At 49.2% G+C, this 21,740-nt stretch overlaps 1 protein-coding gene across 6 annotated transcripts in view; it reads left to right on the top strand.

Moving 5' to 3' along the window:
• The window catches only part of RERE (arginine-glutamic acid dipeptide repeats), a 172,269-nt gene that overhangs the window by 62,596 nt on the left and 87,933 nt on the right, over positions 1 to 21,740 (top strand). For all 6 annotated transcript variants that reach the window (XM_040084804.2, XM_058423346.1, XM_058423345.1 and 3 more), the window contains one exon: positions 3,147 to 3,217. In XM_040084804.2, the coding sequence (XP_039940738.1) occupies positions 3,147 to 3,217 (71 nt within the window). The remainder of the gene's footprint in view (positions 1 to 3,146; positions 3,218 to 21,740) is intronic.

The following is a 21,740-nucleotide window of genomic DNA, read 5'->3' as shown; positions in this document are numbered from 1 at the left end:
GCGTTTCTGTGTTTGTCACCGAACCACGGTGCCAAACGTGCTGCTGCTGAGGGTTGTCTCCGTTCCTGACCTTTGTTTGCGAGGGTTTGGCAATTTTCCTGCTCTTGGAATGCAGGCAAGTTCAGATTTCAGCCTTTGGAGCTCACTGAGTGCTGCAAACATTGGTTGTGATCCTTTGGAAGGTGCCGCTTGCTCACTGATGGTCTGTGACTGCTGGTACCCTGCTCCCAGCGCCACTGGGCTGTTCTGGGGGTGCTGGCATTGACCTTGGGGCCACTGCCAGGGTCCTGGGCTTCCCTCTGCCCCTGGCACAGCAGTTCCTGCAGAAGGATCCAGGATTGCCCGCTCGGGCTTCCTCAGGGGCTGGCACGGGGCACTGGCACCACTGAGCCTTTGCAGTCCGGGGTGCAGGGGTGTAAATAAATATTCCTTAATTCAGGAGGGTGAATATCCTTCAATTGCTGGTCCCACAGCTCGAGCTCGGGGTTTAGACATGTCTGCGCACACGTGCAAAGAGTGGGCTTGTGGCTGGTGAAACCTGATGGGGAGGGGTTGGAGATAATTCCTTGTCAAAGGCTTTCAAGGAATATCTTCCCTGTGGAAGTGTGGTGCTGTGCAGAGAGCCTGTGGCTTTGTTCCTTGGATGATGGAAGTGTTGACTCATTAGGTAGAACATGAAAGGATTCTAATTGTGAAGGTGGTTGCTACAAAAACTGCAGCGTTTAAGCTGCTAAAGGTTCAGAAAATGGAGCTGGTTGGGCTGTTTTTCCAAGGGAATTTTTATGTCCGTGCATTGAAGCTCTAATTTTAAAAAGCAGCTTTTAGTGTGGGAATATTAATGTAACCCTTCAGAAGTAGGGCACATCTGGTGAATATCAGAAGCCCAAAGGCAGAATGACTCTGTACCATGTGTCAGGGAAATGCTTCATCTCCAGTGGGACGTTTTACCCGGAATAGGGAAGTGAGCAATGCACTCATGGCTGCAGACAGGCGGGGGATCCACTCAACATTTCCTCACTCTTGTTTTCCAAAGGTTATGAAAACCCCTTTTATTTTTATTTTGGTTTATTTTTGTTAATTTTCTTTTCTTTGGGAGCATTTGCTGGTTTGTCACAGCTGAGCTCTGTGGTTTAACGCATCAGGTGTTGAACTTGTCCCGGGTGGTCCTTGGAAGCTGACACAGGGATGTTAGGTGGGGAAATCCAGAGGGGGAATTTGCAGCACCCCATTTCCCCTGTGCTCGCTGCCTTCATCCCTGCTGGCTTCCTGGTGGATGGGGAGCGTGTGAGGATGGCTGTCCTTCAGGGAAAGAAATTAAATTACACTTGACTGAAGTTGTGTGAGCCTATGCAGAAGCTCTGTGTAGAGCTGAAATGGTTCCAGCAGCGTGTGGTCAGTGGAAAAAAGGCTACAGTGGCACATTCCAGTGTGCTGAGGACGAGGAAGAGACTGCTCTGCAGCTTTCCCTGGCATAAATCTTATCTACACAGGTTTGTTGCATGTTAGAAAAATGATAATGCGGTTTTCCTTTTCTTGTGTCCCCGTGGAAGCTGTTTGGATTTCTGGTAAATGGAAGGAATTGCTCTTTAGGGTGAGGTTTTAGAGGCTGATGTAAGTGCCTCTGTAAATATTCTCCTTTTCTGGGGGCATCTTTCGAGTTTCTATCATCCACAACATTGCTGTGCACCTGAATAAACTTGTTTTTCTTATCTGCCTGGCCTCTCTTGCTTTGGAGACTCGTAACTGGATGTCATCATTGTTTTAGGGCTTGGCAGGCAGCCAGCAGTGCCTCCCTCGAACACAACCCAGAGCAGTCTTTATCCATAGGAGATGCCACATCCCCTCACTCTGTGCCAGCAGCCATTTCACAGGGATGCTGGGCTGTTTGTTCTGCCTGCTGCCTGATAAAACTCGGGAAAATGAGGCTTGCACAGCCAAGATACTGAGGAAAAAAAACCCAAAAACCAAAAAGATCTTGCAAGTTGCGGTGCTCTCTGTGTGTGAAATGTCAGAGCTTTTCCCACGCGCTCCCCAAAGCTCCTGCAGACGCGTTCCTGGTGGGGCAGGATGGGGATGGAGGCTCAGCTGGGATCCTGAGCAGCCGATGGAATCTGTGACTGCAGCCTTGTGAAGTGCAGAGGTCAGCCAGGGAAATCTGGGGTAACCAGGCTGCAGGAGCCCTTGGGTGTGCTGAAGTTGCTGGAGCTTCCAAACGAGCTGGGTTGAGTCAAACTGGGCTTTGAAATGTGTCCTATAAAACTCCAGGATTTTGGAGGTTTTCTGTAGAAACCCAAAAAAGTTGGTGGAAGTTCCCTCCTGGGCCAGTGGTGTTTGTTGTCTCTCGTGTGTTTTGAGCAGCAGTTCCTTATCAGTGTGTGAGAGGGGGCACCAGGACTGTCCTTTAAATATTTGCTTGGCGTTGGGGTTGGCATCTTTCTGTTTAGCAAGCTGTGTGTGAGTTTGCCGAGTTCCAAGGTCAGGATCATTAATCAGGCACTTCTCTCCCGTCCTGCCGTGTTTTCATTCCGAGGGCATTGCTTTCCTTGTAGCTCTTGCCAAGACTGTTTTGAATACAACAGACCTTATGTTACAGCAGCCTTGGAGAGCCCAGTTGTCAAAAGCAAACAAAAATAATTACTGTGTTTCTGTCTTGTCAAATGTAATTGGAGAAAGCGCAGGCCTTCCCTGAGGTAAATCTAATTTAAGTTTGCTGTGTTTCATTTATGATTGGTTGCCTTGGTTTTCTTCACCATTAAAAGAGAAAATATGTTAGTGCTGGGTTCTTAATGGCGAGCTGACCAGGAAAAATCTGATTACTTTCCTCTCTTATTTTGGTCTGGTTCATAGGCTGTGACCTGGGCATTGTTATTAACTCAATCCAGAGTGGTCTTGAAATTCCTTTCTTTTTGTTTTCCTAGCAAAATGTCTTTTCAAATCAAAGTTAATTTTCATGCAGTTAATTCCCTTATTTATCATCATAAATAGTTTCTATATTTAGATCACACTCAGAATAAATTACAAAATATGCAAATGAAATGGTGGTTCTTTCAAAGTTTAAGCTGTATTTGAATTTATCCTGTTTTTATGTTCTTTCTTGGAGGCACAGAAGTTAATGCCCATTATTCTAAAATCTTGTGTTTTTAAAGATTGCGTTTATATCGAAAGTCGCCGGCCGAACACGCCCTATTTCATCTGCAGCATTCAAGACTTCAAACTGGTAAGGAACATTTTCACATCTCCTCCTCTCCCCTGCCTGGATCCCTTCCTGTCGCTCCTCGTGAGTGAATCTTTACCCTCTGAAACAGGAGCTGGTTTTTATTAAACCCCAGCTCTGTCTTTGGTGCAGCCTCAGTTCACTGGGGAGTTCAGTTTGTGATCCCTGTCGTGTCCAGATGAGCAGAAGAGTGAACTTGGAGTGTTTTCAGGAAATTGTGGCTCAGGAAGTTAATTTTTTCCTGGGAAGTTAAATTTGGCTGTGCCTTCCCCAGCCCAGCTCTGGGGTGAGGGCTGGCTTGTGGCAGCCTCTGCATCTCAGCTGGCCGTGGGCTGAAGGGACACCAGAGCAGGGTGATCAGTTTAATTGGGGAAGAAAATAGAAAATAACGTTTAAGAACCTGTTAGCACTTCATTCCTTACCAGTGAAGAGTCAGGGACCTGAGCTGTGTTTGTTTCTGTCTGAGTCTGCGCTCCTGAAGGGTTCAGCCAGGAGCTGCTGCCTGGGCACAGCTTTGGGACCTGGCAGAGTTCTGTGAGCAGGAGATTTGGGAATTCCTGGGAATTCGTTACTGCTGCTCGTGCTGCTGCTGGTTATTGCTTTATTGAAGTCCTGAGCACATAATAAACTCTCCTTATCAATGTATTGTCTACAGACATAGATCACCACAGGCTGTTGCTATCAGAATAAACCTTCCTTCCTTCCTTCCAAGCTTTTCCAATTATTCTGTGAGCTGTGGGAGAATTTCCTCTGCTGATGTCCCTGGTGGTGCTTGGTGCTTGTGGGCTTGTTCCCTCTTTCCTCCCCTTCTCCCTCCCGTTTTAGGGAGGCACTGGGTGTGTGGTTTGGAGGCTCTGGCAGTGGGTTCAGAGTTTGGGGCTGCCTGGAATTACGGCGGGATGGTTCTGGGCACTCAGGTCCTGCTGAGTTGCATTAATTGCTCAGGAGGTGAACAAAAGCTCTTGTCAGTTGGACTGGACCAAGCTCTTTGCAAGACTGTGGGAAGGGAATTGCAGCTTTAGTACCTTTAGATGTTTCTGAAGTGGTTTCTCTCTACTCGTGTTTTCAGCAAAGGACTTGGCACGGGGCTGCAGGCAGTTCTGCAGAATTTCTGACACGGAAACAGTGTCTCAGTTCTGTGTTTACTTTTGCCTGCTCAGAGTTCTCAAATTTCCCTGTTGATTTAATTTTTCTTACTGACATAGTGCATAAAGGAACTTGTATAAATGACAAAACCAAAAACCTCTTGATGCTGATTATACCAGCAAAAATAAATCCCCGGTGTGTGTGTGGCTGTTGATTTTCCTGGTGGGGGAAAGGGAGGATGAGCGGTGGAAAGGACACTTGATTTCTCTTCTAGTGCAAGATACCAACAGGAAAACAGCCTTGTTTTGCCTTCAGCTAAATATGTCAAGTGAAGCAGGAAAGTTAAAGTCAACAGCTTTGAAATGTCGCCTACTAATTAAATACATTATCATGTTGGTTGTCACAAAATAAAAGTTTTTGGCTGAGTGTGTGAGCCATACCTTATGCTTCCCCTGGTTCTAGGTGCAGGCTGGGTACAGGAGTTGATGGGGGTGTTTTGCTGATAGAAACAGGAACATAAATTTAAATTTTTAACAAAAGAGAGGGAGTTAAACGTGAGCCAGCCAATGCTGTGATCCACGGGTGCATCATCCTGCAGGGTTGGAGGTGCTGAGGGCCACTAAAGTGCCCCTGAGTTTCATTCTTCAAATAACCTGGGGTTTAATTTGCTGCTTCCAGTAAGACCTGAAATCACAACTGGATGATTTTATGTTGATTGCTGAGCTAGAAGCTGCTTCTAAGGAGTCTGGCAGTCTGGTGTAGCGTTCCGGGTCGCTCCCAGCCTGGTGCAGTCCCGCTGCTGCAGAAGCAGCTGTTAAATATCGTTTCAGAGCAGCTTTGTGCTCCGGTGTCTCAGCATTGTGACTTGCAGGGAGCAGCAGTTGTTTTCCTCTGCCTGCTCTCTGCAGCTCAGCAGTTCTGGCAGGTGAAGTGCTGTTCTGTGGTGCATTCCTTTATCCTTCCATCACAACTTTCTCTTGACATTAAGATGAATCTGTCCTATTAAAAATTATATGAGAGGAGCAGCTCTTTTCCTGAAGAGCAGTTGCACGTCACCAGCAGCCCTCAGCTCCTCGTGGGGCAGCTTTGCTTTGCTGGCTGCTGCTTTCTCTGGGAAATGTCTCTGTTGCCATCCTGCCCTTGCTGCTGTGTGGCAGGGGCTGGTCCTTCCTTCCCTCTCAGCTGGGACTGTGCTGGGATGAGCTGAGCAGGGCAGGCAGAGCTGTTCCCAAGCTCCAAGGGCAGCTGCAGGAGCTGCAGGAGGGTTTGTTTGCTCAGTCAGAAAACCAAATGATGCCTTAAGGGAGGCCACGTGAGGAGCTGCTCAATGATTTGATCAATCCAGCTTAACTGTGTTGAAAACTGCCATGGATAACGTTTTATCCTCTTGTTTTTACCATTTTTTTTGTGGTCCCAGATCCCTTCAAGCTTTCAGAGATGCATGGAAATAGCTCTGTGGAACTGAGAAGTGGAATATGATTGATGCCTTAGGGGCATTTCAGTTGTTGTGTCCTTTCTGCTCTGCTCCACAACTTCCTGCAGGTGCCTTTCGCTGCAGGACCCATGGCATCCCTCAAAATCGCTTCCAACGAGCTGTGGGTGGTCTCAGATGCTTTTTGGGAAGGAGCTGAAGGGCAGCGGCCCTGAGGGTGTGACAGGAGAAGTGCTCTGCCATGGGGGTGAGCAGTGCACTGACTGTGCCTGCAGCTGGAGGAGCAGGATTTCAGAGCAGGGTGATCCTCCCAGGGCTCTGCTGGGGGATCCCATCTGTGCTGGGGGAACAGCACCTGGGAGAAGCAGGATTTCAGAGCAGGTGATCCTCCCAGGGCTCTGCTGGGGGATCCCATCTGTGCTGGGGGAACAGCACCTGGGAGAAGCAGGATTTCAGAGCAGGTGATCCTCCCAGGGCTCTGCTGCTGTCCCATCACCTGCTGGGGGAAAGGCACCTGGGAGAAGCAGGATTTCAGAGCAGGGTGATCCTCCCAGGGCTCTGCTGCTGTCCCATCACCTGCTGGGGGAACAGCACCTGGGAGGAGCAGGATTTCAGAGCAGGGTGATCCTCCCAGGGCTCTGCTGGCGGATCCCATCTGTGCTGGGGGGCGGCAGCAGCAGTTGGTGGGAGATGTGATGGGGAGCGATTCCTGTGCTCAGAGGAGGAGGAATTTTTTCGCCCAGCCACACATGGAGACAAGTTGCTCAAATGGAAGTGCCGTGGCAGGAGAGCGGGATGCGGGGTGCTTTTGGGGAGCAGCAGTTCCCTGTGCCCTGGATGCTGAGCTGCCTGCCCCGTGCAGCCCGGGCTGGGCCCACCCTGGAGAAGCAGGGTGCCCTTGCACCTGCAGCTCTGGGGGTTCCTGTTCCTCCCAGAGCAGCTCTGTTGGGGAGGGAGGAATCAAAGATGTAAAAACACAGAGTAAATGTTCCCATAGCTCCCGGGCTGCTGTGTTGGTTGTGGTGGTTCGGGTTTTGTTTGGGGTTTTGCAGAGCTTTGAGGAGTTCACTGGTTTATTTTTGTTCTGAAATGTTTGAGTGTTGGCTGTTAAAAGTGCAGCTTCTTTTTTTCCTCCTCATGGAGAGCGATGGGGAGGCAGGTCAGGTGAGAAGGTGTGATATCCATAAATGCTTTTCTTTCTTTGCTTCACTTCACCAGTTTGAATTATTGAATTTAAAACATTTTTTAAAAGTGAAATTGCTGTTGTCTCTCAGAAGAGTATGAGGTAGTTGTCTGTGTTTAAAAAAAAAAGGCACTAGATTTTTTTTCTCCACTGATTGGGTTATTTTGTGCTGTCTGTGTCCCAGAACATTTTATTAATCTCTTTTCGGTGCTAATTCATTTTCTCTGGATTAATCCTATCCTCTTCCAGGATTCAAGACCAGATTATTCTTAAGGACTTTGATTAGGAACAAACGGTGGTGAAGCAGTGATTAAATCTGAGTTTGCTCTGTTGCCTTACATGTTTTTATTGGTTATCAGCTCCTTCTTCACTGCTGATTCTCAGTGTTTGCTCTCCCTCCTCTGTCGGGGCAGCCGAGCCAGTGCTTGGGTTCAAGTGGTCTCCTGGAAATCTGGATTATGCAAGGTCATGACTGGCTTTAAAGCAACTTTTCTAACCTTGTTTTTCCCTTGGGGAGCACTTCTTTCCCCAGTCTAAGCCCGTCCTATCCAGCTTACCGTGCCAGTGACATTAAAAATGTTGTTTTTAAAGAAAAGGAAACAGCAAAATGTAATTGGGAAGCTGGAAGGTGGAGAAAGCAGTAAAAGGGCAGAGTAATGTGGCTTTAATACTTTCCTGGCACTGCTGTTGAACAGCTTTAAGGAGGAAAATGGTGTTTCACAGAACGGGAAAAGTGGGATCCTTACCGTGGGATTCGGGGTTTGCTTACGGTGGGGTTTTTTGTTCCAGAACAGTCTTACAGCTTGGGGTTTAAATTCCACAGGCAAGTCAATAAAATGGCAGCAGTTAATGCTTCGGTGCATTAAAAAACCGTAAGTTTCTCTGATTATTTCTTTTCTGTGAGAAAACGGGCAGGTTGTTTACATCAGGCATTGTCTCCTGGATGTCAATCTGCCGCTTTCCCTTCATTCTGCAATAGCACCAGTGCATTTTTAACAATGCAGTTGTTCCCACAGCAGCCTGCTGCTGTCAGAAATCCACATTTCCTATTCATCAGGAAGTTAGGGAAGCATACTTCTCGTTCATTTTAATTTGGCACGAGTCAAACGTTTTAACAATCTACAGGCTTGACGAAGTATTCCTTAAATACTCTTTGGTGCTACAAATACCTTGATCAAAGCGGAGCAGGGCTGACTGAGCCGTGTTTGAGTTGGCAGAGGAGGGGAGGTGAACTGGGAATTGTCTGCAGTTCTGAACTTCCACAGCTCTGAAAAGAGGAGCTGGGAATCAAATGTTGCTTCACCCCCCCTCAGGGTTAATTTTTCCCAAATTGATCCAATCTTCACTCATTTTGTGTCCTGCAGCCTGGCTGCAGTTGCTTATCCTGTTATTGGGGGCTCTGAGCTGCAGCCTGAGCTCTGCTAAGAATTAATCAAACCTGGCCAAAATCACTTTGATCTCCTGAGTTTCTGGCACCAGAAGAGGATCTGGAATTTCTGCAGGAAATAGCGAAGGATCTGCTCAGCCAGTCCTGTTTGTCATTCACACCCCAGCACTTTCTGCTGCCTTGTTCCACCCACTGCCCCCCAAAAGGGAAAAAGTCCTTTTTTTTAAAAAAAAAAATCTCTCTTAATTGAAGAGTGCTGTGTTTTGAAAGTGGAAATTCTCACTGAATTTCTTTTCAGATCAGGCCATTTGAAGAAACAGATTTGTATTTTCTTCAGGTTGAGGCTATGGCTTCAGAGCTAAGGGGTCTTTTTTTGTTTTGTTTTTTTTTTTATTAAATAGTAGTATTTAATGTGTTTCTTTTATAGTTTACACTGATTGTAATACAAAGGATTATAAACAGTGAAATTTCCTTTTATCTCTTTGTCTGTGGTTAATAAGTCCTAAAATTCTGTCCATTCTCTTTATCTTAATTAAAATGTTGATTGTGATTACTTCTGGCTGATGAAAACACACAATTAAAACTTAGCTGAGTGACTTGTGTGAGAAATCCAATAAATGTGCAGCAGTTCAGTTCCTGCACCCAGTGGGCTTGGGGACATTTTATAACCCCAGGTATATAAATGAAAGCTGCTTTCGGGAGAGCTCTGACACGCTGTGATGGGAAATCCAGCAGGAATATCCTCGTGAATCCATCAGAATCCCAGCAAAGCTCTCTGCAGAGCGCTCAGACCGGGGAACTCCATCCCTGGTGAAGCTGCCTCCTCAGGAGTGGTTGTGAGCGCAAAACAAACCCTGCAGTTGGCTACAGGATTGTTTCATCCCACTGAAAGTGTCTTCCTCACCTCAAATAGCCAGCTGTTGGCTTGCAATATGTGATGCAACAGCAGTAATTACATTTCAGATGTGAATATATTAATTATGTAGTGCCTCTAAACCCATGCGTATCCAGCTTTGATTAAGGCTCAATTTTAATATCAAAAGTAGTGCAGAGCCCTGTCTGTGGGAAAGGGCTTTTCTGCCTGCAGAGATCAGAAGTGGGAGAAGCTGACTGAATTTTGCTTTTGGGAGGAAGGCAGGAAGCACCAGGTGGGACTTACCTGGGCACTGGGCTCATGCCAGGGGGGTTCTGCTGCTCTGGGAAAATCCCGGGGCATGGAAGATCCTGGGGCATGGAAGATCCTGGGGCGTGGAAGATCCTGGAGCATGGAAGATCCCGGGGCATGGAAGATCCTGGGGCGTGGAAGATCCCGGAGCGTGGAAGATCCCGGGGCATGGAAGATCCCGGGGCATGGAAGATCCCGGGGCGTGGAAGATCCCGGAGCGTGGAAGATCCCGGAGCGTGGAAGATCCCGGGGCATGGAAGATCCCGGGGCATGGAAGATCCTGGGGCATGGAAGATCCCGGAGCGTGGAAGATCCTGGGGCGTGGAAGATCCTGGGGCATGGAAGATCCTGGAGCGTGGCACGGGAGCTGTGCTGAGGCTGCTGCAGCCAGGCAGCTCTGGGAGGGAGGGAGGGAGCGAGGAAGGCACCTGCACCAGGAGAGCAGCAGCAGAACTCTCCTCCAGGAACCTGCTTTTCTCTGGGACACCGAGTGGAATGAAGGGAGAAGTGGAGCAAAGAACAAAACCCACAGGGTGAGGAGAGAAGGGCAGAGGAGCTGCTGAGCCCAGGCTCCTTCTGCAGACACAGCCGCTGCCCTCTCTCTCATCCTGCTGCTCACCTTTCCTGCTGCCGATTTCCAGCTTGGGTAAATGAGTCCAAATTGCCTTTTCTAAGGTTTTCCTGTGTTCCAGAGGGACCCAGAACCCGACCAGCAGATGGATTCCAGCGTTTGTGCTTTCTCACATCCTGACTTAATTTGATGTCACATTTAAAATGCTAATGGCCGCACTCTGAATTGGAGCGTCAGAGGGAGGCTTCACACCAGAAAAACGCTGAATTTGCCACACAAAAGGAAACGTTATTAATTGTGATGCAGTTGCCCTTTGTGCCTGTGTGTTTACTTGATGGAAGCATCTTGACTGTGGAGCTTTCTCCTTGAAGCCTGATTTGAATGGAGTGTACAGCTGGATTGCCCCAGGGCCTTGTAACAATTTATAGTCTGGATGGAAAGGCAGAAGTGCATAAAAAGACAGTTGTGAAATGCTGCTAGTGCCCTGTAATAGAAAATCTGGGTATGATGACCTTGGCTGCGTGGGCCTCCGGGATCGCTCTGCTCTGATCCAAAGGATTATAAAATGGGAAGTATTGCATCTCACCTGGACTAAGGGAGGACAAAAAAAAAATCAAAAGAAATTTGTTTTTCTAAATTATGCAGTTCGTGCTTCCTCTCCTTTGCATTCCTCCTGCGTATGGCCTTGCATTTTAGCAACCGTGTTAAATTTACATCTGTTATTCTCTGCACTGTTACAGGAGCTGGGGTTTTTGCATGCAAATATCTGGGTGAGGTTTCTGTAGCCACAAGCATTTATGTATTTAAAAGCCTCATTCTGTTTGCAGATGAATTGATGTTCTGTTCCTGAACTGCAGCTGAATTAATTTGTGGCAAATTTTTCCTGGCCGGTTCCGAGGCAGCGTGACCTTTCCTTTTTGGTGTGGAAAAATTGCTGATTAATACAGATTTTTTTTTTTTTTTTTTTTCCTTTCCTGCTTCTCCAGATTCATTGCTCCTTCTACGGCCAAGAAAAGGCAAAAAAAGATTTTCTTCTTCCTCCAAATCACTGCTAAACCTTTCCAAGGCGAGGCTGGGCAGGGCTTGGAACAAGCTGCAGTGGTGGAAGGTCCCTGCCCCTGGCAGGGGTGGCACTGGAGGGGCTTTGAGTCCTGCCAGGCCAGGCCAGGCTGATTCCATGGCTCTGGAAATGCCCCATGGCTCAGGATTCCATGGCTCTGGATTCCATGGCTCTGGAAATGCTGCTCCATGGCTCAGGATTCCATGGCTCTGGAAGCGCTGCCCCATGGCTCAGGATTCCATGGCTCTGGAAGCGCTGCCCCATGGCTCAGGATTCTGTGGCTCTGGAAATGCTGCCCCATGGCTCTGGAAGCGCTGCCCCATGGCTCCGTTTGCCATTAAGGGACAGAGCAGCCTTGCTAATAGGAGCCAGACGAATGAGGCGTTTGAAGGAGCACTGAATTATTTAAAATTAAAAATGTAGCGTGCGAGTGAGGTTGGCTTTTGTGTCTGACGTGCAGCGGATGGAGGGGCCGCAGTGGCTGCACTGGGGCTGCACTGGGGCTGGCGTGGGGATGCAGATGTGGGTGCAGCAGTGGTGGAGGATCAGAGGTGACAGTTTAAGGATTGCAAGGCAGGGGCTGCTCAGTGATTAAATCCACTGATGCTGTCACTGAGCCGTGAGGCTGCAGATAACGTTCTCTCCCTGTGCTGGAAACAAGAATCAATACAAACTCCTTGACAGGGGCTAAATTATTAAATAGAGCCTTCCTTACAATGTTTCATTATCAGGGATTTACCTCAGCTGGTGATTTGTCAGCAGCGCAGGGAGATTTGCTGCGCGTTTTGTATTAAAATAATTCCAGATGCATATGAATCCGTTTTGATAATTCCCCTCCCTTTTACAATGCTTCTCTGTGTGTTTATTTATTTATTTTATTTTTTTTCTTTGGTTGTTATTACCCAGATGCCACTTTGAATTCTCCCACAGATCCTAAGCTGTGCTGCACGGTGAGGCTTGGGCTTGTCACATCTGTGTAAAAGTAAATTCTTTTTGTATGGCAGGCTGTTCTCTAAGTGCTGCTTTCAGGCTGTTGAATTAGCAGGGGATTTGCAGTGCCTCTCAGGTGAGCTTCAGGACTGAGGGAAGCGGCATGAGGCTGCTCTGTGGATTTATGGGTACTGGAGTTTCACTGGACTCAGCTGAAATATAGAGCAACATTCTTTTTATTTTATTGTACATCTTCTGGAGGAAGGCAGGAGCAGCAGCCATCCATTCTGAGGCAGCTAAACCAGCATATTCTGCTTTCCTGAGGTGCTCGGGGCTGTGTGAGGATGCTGTGTTCAGACCTGGCTGAGCTCTCTAATGTCATCAGTGCCATTATTTTGTCAATTATCCAACGTTTAATGTTTTGTGGGATTTGGGGGTGGTTTTCCTGAGTAGCCTTGATGGTGTAATGCACCAATGCAACTGAATTAATTCCTGCAGAGCTGCAGTGTTATGTCACAATTACATCATGGCCTTTTGGAGAGGCAGAGTGTTCGTATTTGGAGGTTTAAAGCAGATGGCAGCATTGTTCAGAGTGAGCATTAAACAGCTGGAAGTTAAGGCTAAATGCGAGGTTTTTAGGGCTCAAATCCATTCTTCCATATGGCCTGGATCTTTGCAATTGCAATCCAGACCTTACAACTTAGGGGCTACATAAAAAAACCCCAAACACACATAAAAACCACCAAAACAAACAGAAAAAAAAAACCCCCAAACCCACAGAATAATCCCCAGGGGGTTTGTTTTGATTTTTTTTTTCCTTTTTATTGTGATTTTCCTGTTTGTTTTTGCCCCACTTGGCATCCAGCAGTTGGAATTTTCGTGGCTGGCTTGTTGGCACAGGATTATTGGAGCTTGTGGGGGAGAGGCTCCTGGGCTGTTTCCCTAGGCTGATATTTATAATTTTGCCCTATTTTTTGCCCTAGAATTATAAATAATTTTATAATTTTAAAAGCCCTTTGTCATGGCAGCGTGGTCTTTACCACCTTTAGCTTTTTTATTTTACCTTTCTCCCGTCTTGTTTCCTCCCCCTTACCCCAAGTAAACCTGATGCCTACACCTGTGCTGAGATAATTGAGCGCTAAATAAATCATTGTGTGCCAGCTGGAAAACACGGAGAAAAAAAATGTTATCTCTGGCTTTTAGGGAAAAAAGTATCAAATTGTACATTAGCTGGGTTTTATGTAGCAAGAGAAAATGGAGTTGGAATAAATTTAGCCATGTCCTCTGGTGTTGAATAGTGAGAGCATCTGTCATGTTTAATAATGCTTCTGACCTTTAGGATTATTGAAGTTGAAATTTTCTCTCTGGTCATTTGGGGCTACTTGAGCACTGTCAGATTTCCCGTGTCTCTGCTCAGCCTCCAAAGACGCGTTGTTATGCTTGGTGAGCTGCTGAGGATAATTCATTAAAGGCATTTGTTTTCCTGCTTTCAGAAGGGTTTCCTTGAGGAATGTGAAATGTCACAGTGGCCGCTGGGTCCCGGGGTGCGTGTCCCGTCCCTGGGGCCGTGCCTGGAGTTGCTCTTTGAGGTGATGGAGCTGATGCTTCTCGTGGCACTGCAGGGCTCAGCGCAGGGTTTGGGGCTGTGGGGCGCCCAGAGCTCCCGGTGCCAGCGTGCCCTGGCAGGGGAGGGATCTGCTGTGGGCTGAGCTCCGGGGCCCCTCTGTGCCAGGGGGCTCCTTTGTGGAAGGGCATGAGATGCTGGGAGAGCTGATGAGAGGGGCAGAGGAGCTGGCACGGGGAGGGGAGGAGGGTGGAATGCTCTCTGAACACCTCTCGTGTGCCTGAGTGGCACCAAAGGCAAAATCTTGCTTTTTTCAATACCTGTTGTGTACCTGAGTGGCAGGAAAGGCAGAATCTCCTTTTTCTGAATACCTGTTGTGTACCTGAGTGGCAGGAAAGGCAGAATCTCCTTTTTTAAATACCTGTTGTGTACCTGAGTGGCAGGAAAGGCAGAATCTCCTTTTTTAAATACCTGTTGTGTACCTGAGTGGCAGGAAAGGCAGAATCTCCTTTTTCTGAATACCTGTTGTGTACCTGAGTGGCAGGAAAGGCAGAATCTCCTTTTTCTGAATACCTGTTGTGTACCTGAGTGGCAGGAAAGGCAGAATCTCCTTTTTTTCAATACCTGTTGTGTACCTGAGTGGCAGCAAAAAGCAGAATCTCCCTTTTATTCAGCAGGGACTGATGGAGCCACTTAGGAGGACTCTCCAGGTCAGCTCCAGCTTGTGCCTGTCTGGCAGAGCTCCAGGCTGGGTTTTGTCCCCTGCAGGACCTGGTGTCACCTCCGGGCTCTCGCAGGCAGGGCTGTGATGGATCCGCATTTGTGACACTGCAGTCACTGAACACTGATCCATGGAGAATTTGGACTTGTAATTTTGATTAAAATGATTGATTTTTAAAGCAGCCTCGGTTCGTTTTGGGCCATTAGAGGGTATTTGAAAGGAAAATAGCTCTTTAATTAAATTAGTGGCGCGTAAGCATCCTGCTCTGCTCTCTGAGCAGAACTTCTGGGGGTTTTTAAATCATCTTCCCCTCAGTTGTTTGTTGGCACATTTTAAGGTTAAAAGTGCTGCAAAATTATTAAAACCTACAAAATTGTGCTGAGCAGCTCTTAAACTTCAAATCAAGTTTTTCTTTTGGGAAAACACCCAAGCTATGTTGTAGTGTAGAGCAATTCTTGTCCATCCACCTGGATGTGATGTTGATACACCCCACGGAAGGAATGCTGTGTGAACAACAAAGCGCTTCCCTTTTATTTGTAAAACATCCTTTTTAGACTACAAACACATCTAAAACGTTCAGTTTATAGAGAGAATCAAATAAATAAGATAAAAGAATATATATGTTTCAGTGCTGTGGAATAGAAAGACATAATTTATGCTCTGTGTCTCCCGTCGTTGCGATTAGTGACCTGAGGCTGTTGAACTTCCTCTTTATGGATTGGGAAAATGCTGTGACAGTTTTCAAGGGAATTGCTCTCTTTGAGTTTAAAGAGATGAAAATGGGTCTGCTAACAAGGACCAGCTTCAGCGTGTGCTTTCATATTCCTCGTGCTTTATAAAAAAAAAAAAGGAAGGCAAAAAAAGAGAAAAGGCAATTGGGTGCTTTGATATGTGTGAACCGCAGGACCCCGCGAGGCAGGAGCTGCAGAATGTGAATATCACACAGGGCTGCAGGGAAGCTGCAGGAAGGTGTTCCCTGGGATGCTTTCTGCCTGTCTGAGCCTGAGAGCATGGAGAAAGGTCTTTTCCAAGAGGGGAGCTGCCATCTGCTGCCAGCTTTCCTGCTCCGAGGTGGTGAAGTTCCAGGACAGTTCCCAGACCCAGGAGTTCCCTCTCCCTGCGCTGGGCTCTTGGTCCAGGGTGATGATCACCAGCCCGGGCTGGGGCACATCTGTCAGGACATGCCTGGAAATGCTCCCTGATTTCAGCTCTGGCTTCGTGGGCTTGGCTGCACCCTCAGAACGTGAACTCGAGGAGCTTTGAGCTGGTTTGGGCCTTTCAGCTGAAAACTTCACGCTCTGAAGTGCAAAATTCCATTAAGTGTGGTGAAATATCATCATAAATCTCTGCTCTGGAGGTGATTAAACCGAGGGGCTGTTTGTTGCTAAAGACATTGGGCCAGGAAAACAAACAGCTGGGAGCACATCTGGAGCGTGGCTGCCTTTGAAACAGGCACGGTAAATATTGAAATTTGAGCTAATACTGCGTTATATCACAGATTAATTTATCATGTGCTCCTTGGGAAGCACTTGTAGCACGAGTGCTGCAGTTTGCACCAGCTCAAGTGCCGGGAAATGGCCTTGGATCTGTCAGTGTTGCTTGTGCCAGTGCAGGAATGTTTTATTTCACTTTTCCGAGGTGCTGAGCCCTCGGGGAGCTCCAGGCCTTTTCGGGTCAGGCTCCCAGGGAGATGGCACAGCCAGAGCTGCAGACAGCTGCACAGGCAGCTGGAGTGTGGGCTTCGGTATTGATCTAAGCTGGCTTCTCCCCTGAACCTCTGTGCACAGAGAGGCAGAGCTCCTCATTTGGTGACAACCTCTGACACTTCCCTTTGCCCAGACAGGCTCCTGCTCAGCACTTTGGAGAACCAAGTGCATGGAAGTGTTAAAAACAACTTTCTGAGAAGGGTGTCTGTGGTGAAAGGAAGCGGATGTAAATCATGAGCCCTCTCTAAACCGTCAAACCAAGTTAGATACAAATTCCCTGAATGACTTTTAGTCGTTTTTCTGTTTTGTAAGGTCCCCTGCCACTTTCTGCATTTATGGGCGATGGTAGCACACAGAATCCTGTCTGTGGTGAGTCTGTAAGGAAGTGGCTGTGCTCATTCCTCGGGGTAAATCCCTGTGCCCAGGCCAGGGGACAGGCAGCGCCCCTCATTCCCAGAATTCCCATTGCAGGAGGATTCCGGAGCCAGAGCCTTGGAGTCTGGCACTGAGGGTTCCATCCAGTGCCTCCAGTAATAGAGGAAATTAATTTGAGTTCTGCACAAGGACTGAGTGGTTTCTGCTGCTTGGGCTCACAGCTTTCTGCTGCTGGACCTGGGAGTGAATTAACACCTTGACTTCTTTAATAGAAGTTATTAGTGGCTTCATTTGTTGAGGTTGTAATGCTGTGGTGATTATATGGCCCAAGACAAATGATTAACTTTGGAACTGTGTGTTAGCTTGGCTGGCTGCGTTCTCTGTAATTCAAAGCAGAGTGCACATGGTGGCCATGGGTTGTGCTAGAGGCTTAAAAACCACATTTCTTTATTTCAGAGCTGCTCTTCTTGTGGACCATCTCACTTGTCTGTATGTTCACACCCAAGAAAAGTGGGGTTTTTTTCTTTGTATCTCTCTCTCAACTTTTCCTTTGAGATTTTTTTTCTCTTCCAGCAGGTAAATGCATCCTGTTTATTCTCAATGTAGTTATTTCTGATTTTAGTGCTTTTAATATCTGGCTGTTTCCAGATGAATGGAGAACATCTTCCCAACCTTTTGGTTTAGATGAGATTGCAGCCTGTGGAGCTGGTTTGGGGTATGTTTATTTAGCACTGATTTACATATAAATACAAAGGAAAACTCTAAAGCCCGGTGTTGCTAATTTACCCTTTGATACCAGGGCGGCCAGCACCGCTCCCCATTAGAAATCCCCTGTGTGGTGAGATTCAGTCCTGTCTTCTGCAAATTGACGTTTTTTTAAGATAGCTTTGTGTCCTTGATGAGCTGCTCTGGGTGTTGCCCGTTAATTACCGCAGGGTTTTTGCTGAGGCTGTGCCTGGCCCTGGCCCCCTGTGTGAGTTGTGTGTGAAAAGCTGATTTTGCTCTGGTTTGGAGCATCAGCTGGTCGATAACACACACGGCGGGGCAGTTTCTGAGAACATGTAAACGTTTCAGCGAGTGACCATTTCATAAGTAAATTACGTCCTCTGGGGAGCTGCACAAGGAAACATTCACTTTCCAGACATTTATTTTCCGAACGCACTTTGTTTCCTCGCAGGAGCAGCCTTTGCATTTGTGGTGGAACAGCCAAGCCACGGGGTCTGGCTGATCAGTGCCTTTTCTTTCCCTTTCTTTTTACGATTTCCAAGCCCAGCCTGTTGGCAGAGGTGCTTTCATTTTGCCTGCTGTAAGATTCCCCTGCCCATGAGGTGATATTTTAGCAGCGGTGACTGTTCAAACTCCGGGCTCCTGATTGTTTTATCCTCCAGCTCTCGGCGCGTCTTTGTTCAAAGGTAAACCCCGCAGCGAGACGGTAAAGAAAATGTGGCCTCTTGATATTTAAAAGGTGAGAAATCTATTTAAACTGTGTGTGATGGCTTCGAATAGCCCCACTGCTGAGTGCTGCTTGTTTTAATAGAAGTGATAAATACTGTGGCTGGTGCTGCCCTGCAATTAGATCTGAGCTATGTGCTATAAATGACATTTAATGGCAAATGTCAGGCGGGGCCCGAATGGTATCTTCATTTCAGCCTTGCACTTCTTTGGCATAGCGCTGAAAACACCTTAATGGGATTTCATGGCCGGAGCATCCATCCAGCGATCGGTTCGGTGCTGGTCCCGTTAGGGCGGTGGCTGCTGGCTCCGGTGCTGTGCTGGGCAGGGGATGCTCAGGAGGGTCCCTGTCACTTGTGGGTCAGCAGCTCCCTCCCAACCTGCTGCCGTGGAAGGGCAACATCTGTAATGGAGTGGGGCTGGGCCAGGCAGGGAGCGTGAGAGGGATGCTGCGGTCAGAAATGGTGCTTATTGCCTTCTCTCTCAGTGGTTTTAATTACAGCCCGTTAATGACTCTGGGCACGCGTTTTGGGACGTTTGTGCAGTAACGGCGGAGCTGTGGCACCTCCACGGCCTCACCTGGGCTCGGTGAATTTGTGTGAAATGTGAATTTGTCCCTGGCCAGCTGGGTGCAGTGTGATACCCTCGAGGGGCAGCAGCTCTGAGTGCTGGCGGCACCTTCGCCTGCACATTCACCGAATGTGGAGATGTGGGTGGGAAAATAAACCCAGGAAACCCGGATGGGAAAAAAGGAAATGGAGCAGAAAGAGGCCACAAAGGGATTAAATGAGGTACTAAGCAATGACCCATAACCTTCATGGAAGATCTTATCATAGTTTTATTTTAAGCCAGTCAGGTTTTAAGCATAACTGCCTTTTTTTTTTTTCTTTTTTTTTAAATAAGGTGAAGTAATCTTGTCATTTAGCATCACACTGAAATTTTAAAGGTATTTTGTGCTTTAGTGTGTTTCACTTAAATGAAAACAGTGACTTGCTGGTTCTCAGCACAGTGAGCAGCTTTGTTTCTGGTAAAGCTGGAAAGTTGATGGAATAAATAGTACAGTTTATTTTAAATACAGACATCTCTCACGGTCGTTACCTGAAATGAATAATGTTCTTTTTCTCCTTTAAAACCCTGGATCAGGCTGTGTTCAAGGTGAGACATATCAGTGACACTAAATAAACTAAAGGGCTGTGAGGGGACACTTGTTCCACAGCAGTCAGCTTTTGACCAGATGTGCTGGATTTGTTGAATTTTGCCTTAGAACTGCAGTGTGGTTGAAACACAGGGAAATCCAGTGCTGACTCCAGGTGAGGTGGGAATCACTGCTGAATTCACCAGGCTCAGGCAGCCTTTTAATGCTGTTTATTGCATTTCCTGCAGGATCTGTCCCTGCTCCACAGCTGCCAGAATTCCTGGCCCATGTGCAGCCCCTGCCTGGTGCCTCCCAGCAGAGCAGCCCGTGCTCACCGGGGGCTGTGCTGGAGCCCAGGGGCTGTGCCGTTGCTCAGGGGCTGTGCCAGGGCCCAGGGGCTGTGCCAGAGCCCAGGGGCTGTGCTGGAGCCCAGGGGCTGTGCCGGAGCCCAGGGGCTGTGCCGGAGCCCAGGGGCTGTGCCAGGGCCCAGGGGCTGTGCCGGAGCTCAGGGGCTGTGCCGGAGCCCAGGGGCTGTGCCAGGGCCCAGGGGCTGTGCCGGAGCCCAGGGGCTGTGCCGGAGCCCAGGGGCTGTGCCGGAGCTCGGGGGCTGTGCCGGAGCCCGGGGGCTGTGCCGGAGCCCAGGGGCTGTGCCGGAGCCCAGGGGCTGTGCCGGAGCCCGGGGGCTGTGCCGGAGCCCAGGGGCTGTGCCGGAGCCCAGGGGCTGTGCCGGAGCCCAGGGGCTGTGCCAGGGCCCAGGGGCTGTGCCGGAGCCCAGGGGCTGTGCTGGAGCCCAGGGGCTGTGCCGGAGCCCAGGGGCTGTGCCGGAGCCCAGGGGCTGTGCCAGGGCCCAGGGGCTGTGCCGGAGCCCAGGGGCTGTGCCAGGGCCCAGGGGCTGTGCCGGAGCTCAGGGGCTGTGCCGGAGCCCAGGGGCTGTGCCAGGGCCCAGGGGCTGTGCCGGAGCCCAGGGGCTGTGCCAGGGCCCAGGGGCTGTGCCGGAGCCCAGGGGCTGTGCCGGAGCTCGGGGGCTGTGCCGGAGCCCGGGGGCTGTGCCGGAGCCCAGGGGCTGTGCCGGAGCCCAGGGGCTGTGCCGGAGCCCAGGGGCTGTGCCAGGGCCCAGGGGCTGTGCCGGAGCTCAGGGGCTGTGCCGGAGGCCAGGGGCTGTGCCGGAGCCCAGGGGCTGTGCCAGGGCCCAGGGGCTGTGCCGGAGCTCAGGGGCTGTGCCGGAGCCCAGGGGCTGTGCCGTTGCTCAGGGCTGTGCCGGAGCCCAGGGGCTGTGCTGGAGCCCAGGGGCTGTGCCAGAGCCCGGAGCCCAGGGGCTGTGCCGGAGCCTGTGCCGGAGCCCGGAGCCTGTGCCAGGAGCTGTGTTTTTGAGCAAGTCTGGCAGCTCCGGTGCCAAACACCCACACTGGGAGACCGCAGATGGCATCTGCTCAGCGTTGGCTGCGCTGAGGCGCTGCCAGCGCCGTGTTCTGGAGAGGGCTGCAGCCCGGGGAGCTGGGATTCGGGGCTGGGGCTGCCTGGCCACGGCCTCCCGTGCACAAACAGCCCTGCAGGTGATGTGCAGCCATGGAGAACCGGCTCTGGCCACTTTTTGCAGTGTTTAAAGTTTGCTGTTGGCTGCTTGGGTGTAGGCTCAGGTGTGCAGGTGCGTTCGTGGGGCTGCGGTGCCTTCCCCTGTCCTTCTGTGAGAAGCAAGGCCACCAGTGACCTGTGTGTGATGGTTGTGACGTTTGCAGATGCTGCTGCCTCAGCTCTTGCAGGAGCTGCAGCAGAATGTAGAACAAGCACTGCTCTGGGTGTCTCTGAGCAGGAGTGTGCGTCCCTGGGTCTGGGCCAGGTGTGTCCCTGCAGGTGTGCCGGGCTCTGCGCACCTGGGACGGGCTGGAATTCAGGGCAAGGGGATGGTGAGGAGAGTTTTACCTCTCAGAGTTCCTCCCACGCCAGGCCGAATTAATTTCCGGCGTGCTGAGGTGACTCGGTGAATTCCGAAAGGAGTTTTATTTGGGAATAAAAAGGACACATGAAAAATTCTCGCCGTAAACAGTCAGAAAATGTCAGGCGCGAGCCATTGTGAAGAAACCCGATATTGTTTTGTCAATAAATTATGCTGTGCCCCGCATAGATCACAGAAATGGGCCTTTACCCTGGAAACAGCAATATTTGATACCCCAGGCAGCTTATTCCCAGCTCAGCTCACACTTGAGTGAATCCACTGATCGATTATCCGCGGCTTTCCCAAGGCTTCTCATTTCCTGCCTCGCATTACTGCGCTCAATCAGCCCTGCTTTGTGCCCAGATAAGCCATCGAGGCATGTTTCTATTAGAAAAGCCCTTGTAGATGGAGCAGTCATTAGATAACAGTAACAGGTTTAGAGGTTGCGGGCTTTGTGTTGGCTCAGGGGCAGAGGACAGCCCTGCCCGGGCTGTGGGGCAGGGGCAGGAGGATTAATCTGCATGTGGCCACGTTACTGCTTTTATTTCACGTTTGTGTTTCTTGCTGAACGCTGACAATGCCGCTCTGTTTGCGAGGAGTAATTATGTGTTGCTATGCAGGCGTCTGAATTAAATAATCAAGCTGCAAAAATAACATTCATTTGTAGTAATAACCTCTGCATTTCCAGGCTGGGTTTGCTTGGCTTACTAACAGCTGATCAGTTTTCTTAATTAATTAGCAAACTGTCTACAAAAAGATACCCTGAGAACGTGAAATTACACGTGCTGTTGTGGAGAGGGAAGAGAAATAATCCTTGCTGGATCTC

Source organism: Hirundo rustica, chromosome 22 (genome assembly GCF_015227805.2).
Source record: "Hirundo rustica isolate bHirRus1 chromosome 22, bHirRus1.pri.v3, whole genome shotgun sequence".
NCBI classification, from domain to species: domain Eukaryota; kingdom Metazoa; phylum Chordata; class Aves; order Passeriformes; family Hirundinidae; genus Hirundo; species Hirundo rustica.
The sequence above is the reverse complement of the archived record's forward strand: the minus strand, read 5'-3'. Positions and strand labels throughout refer to the sequence as shown.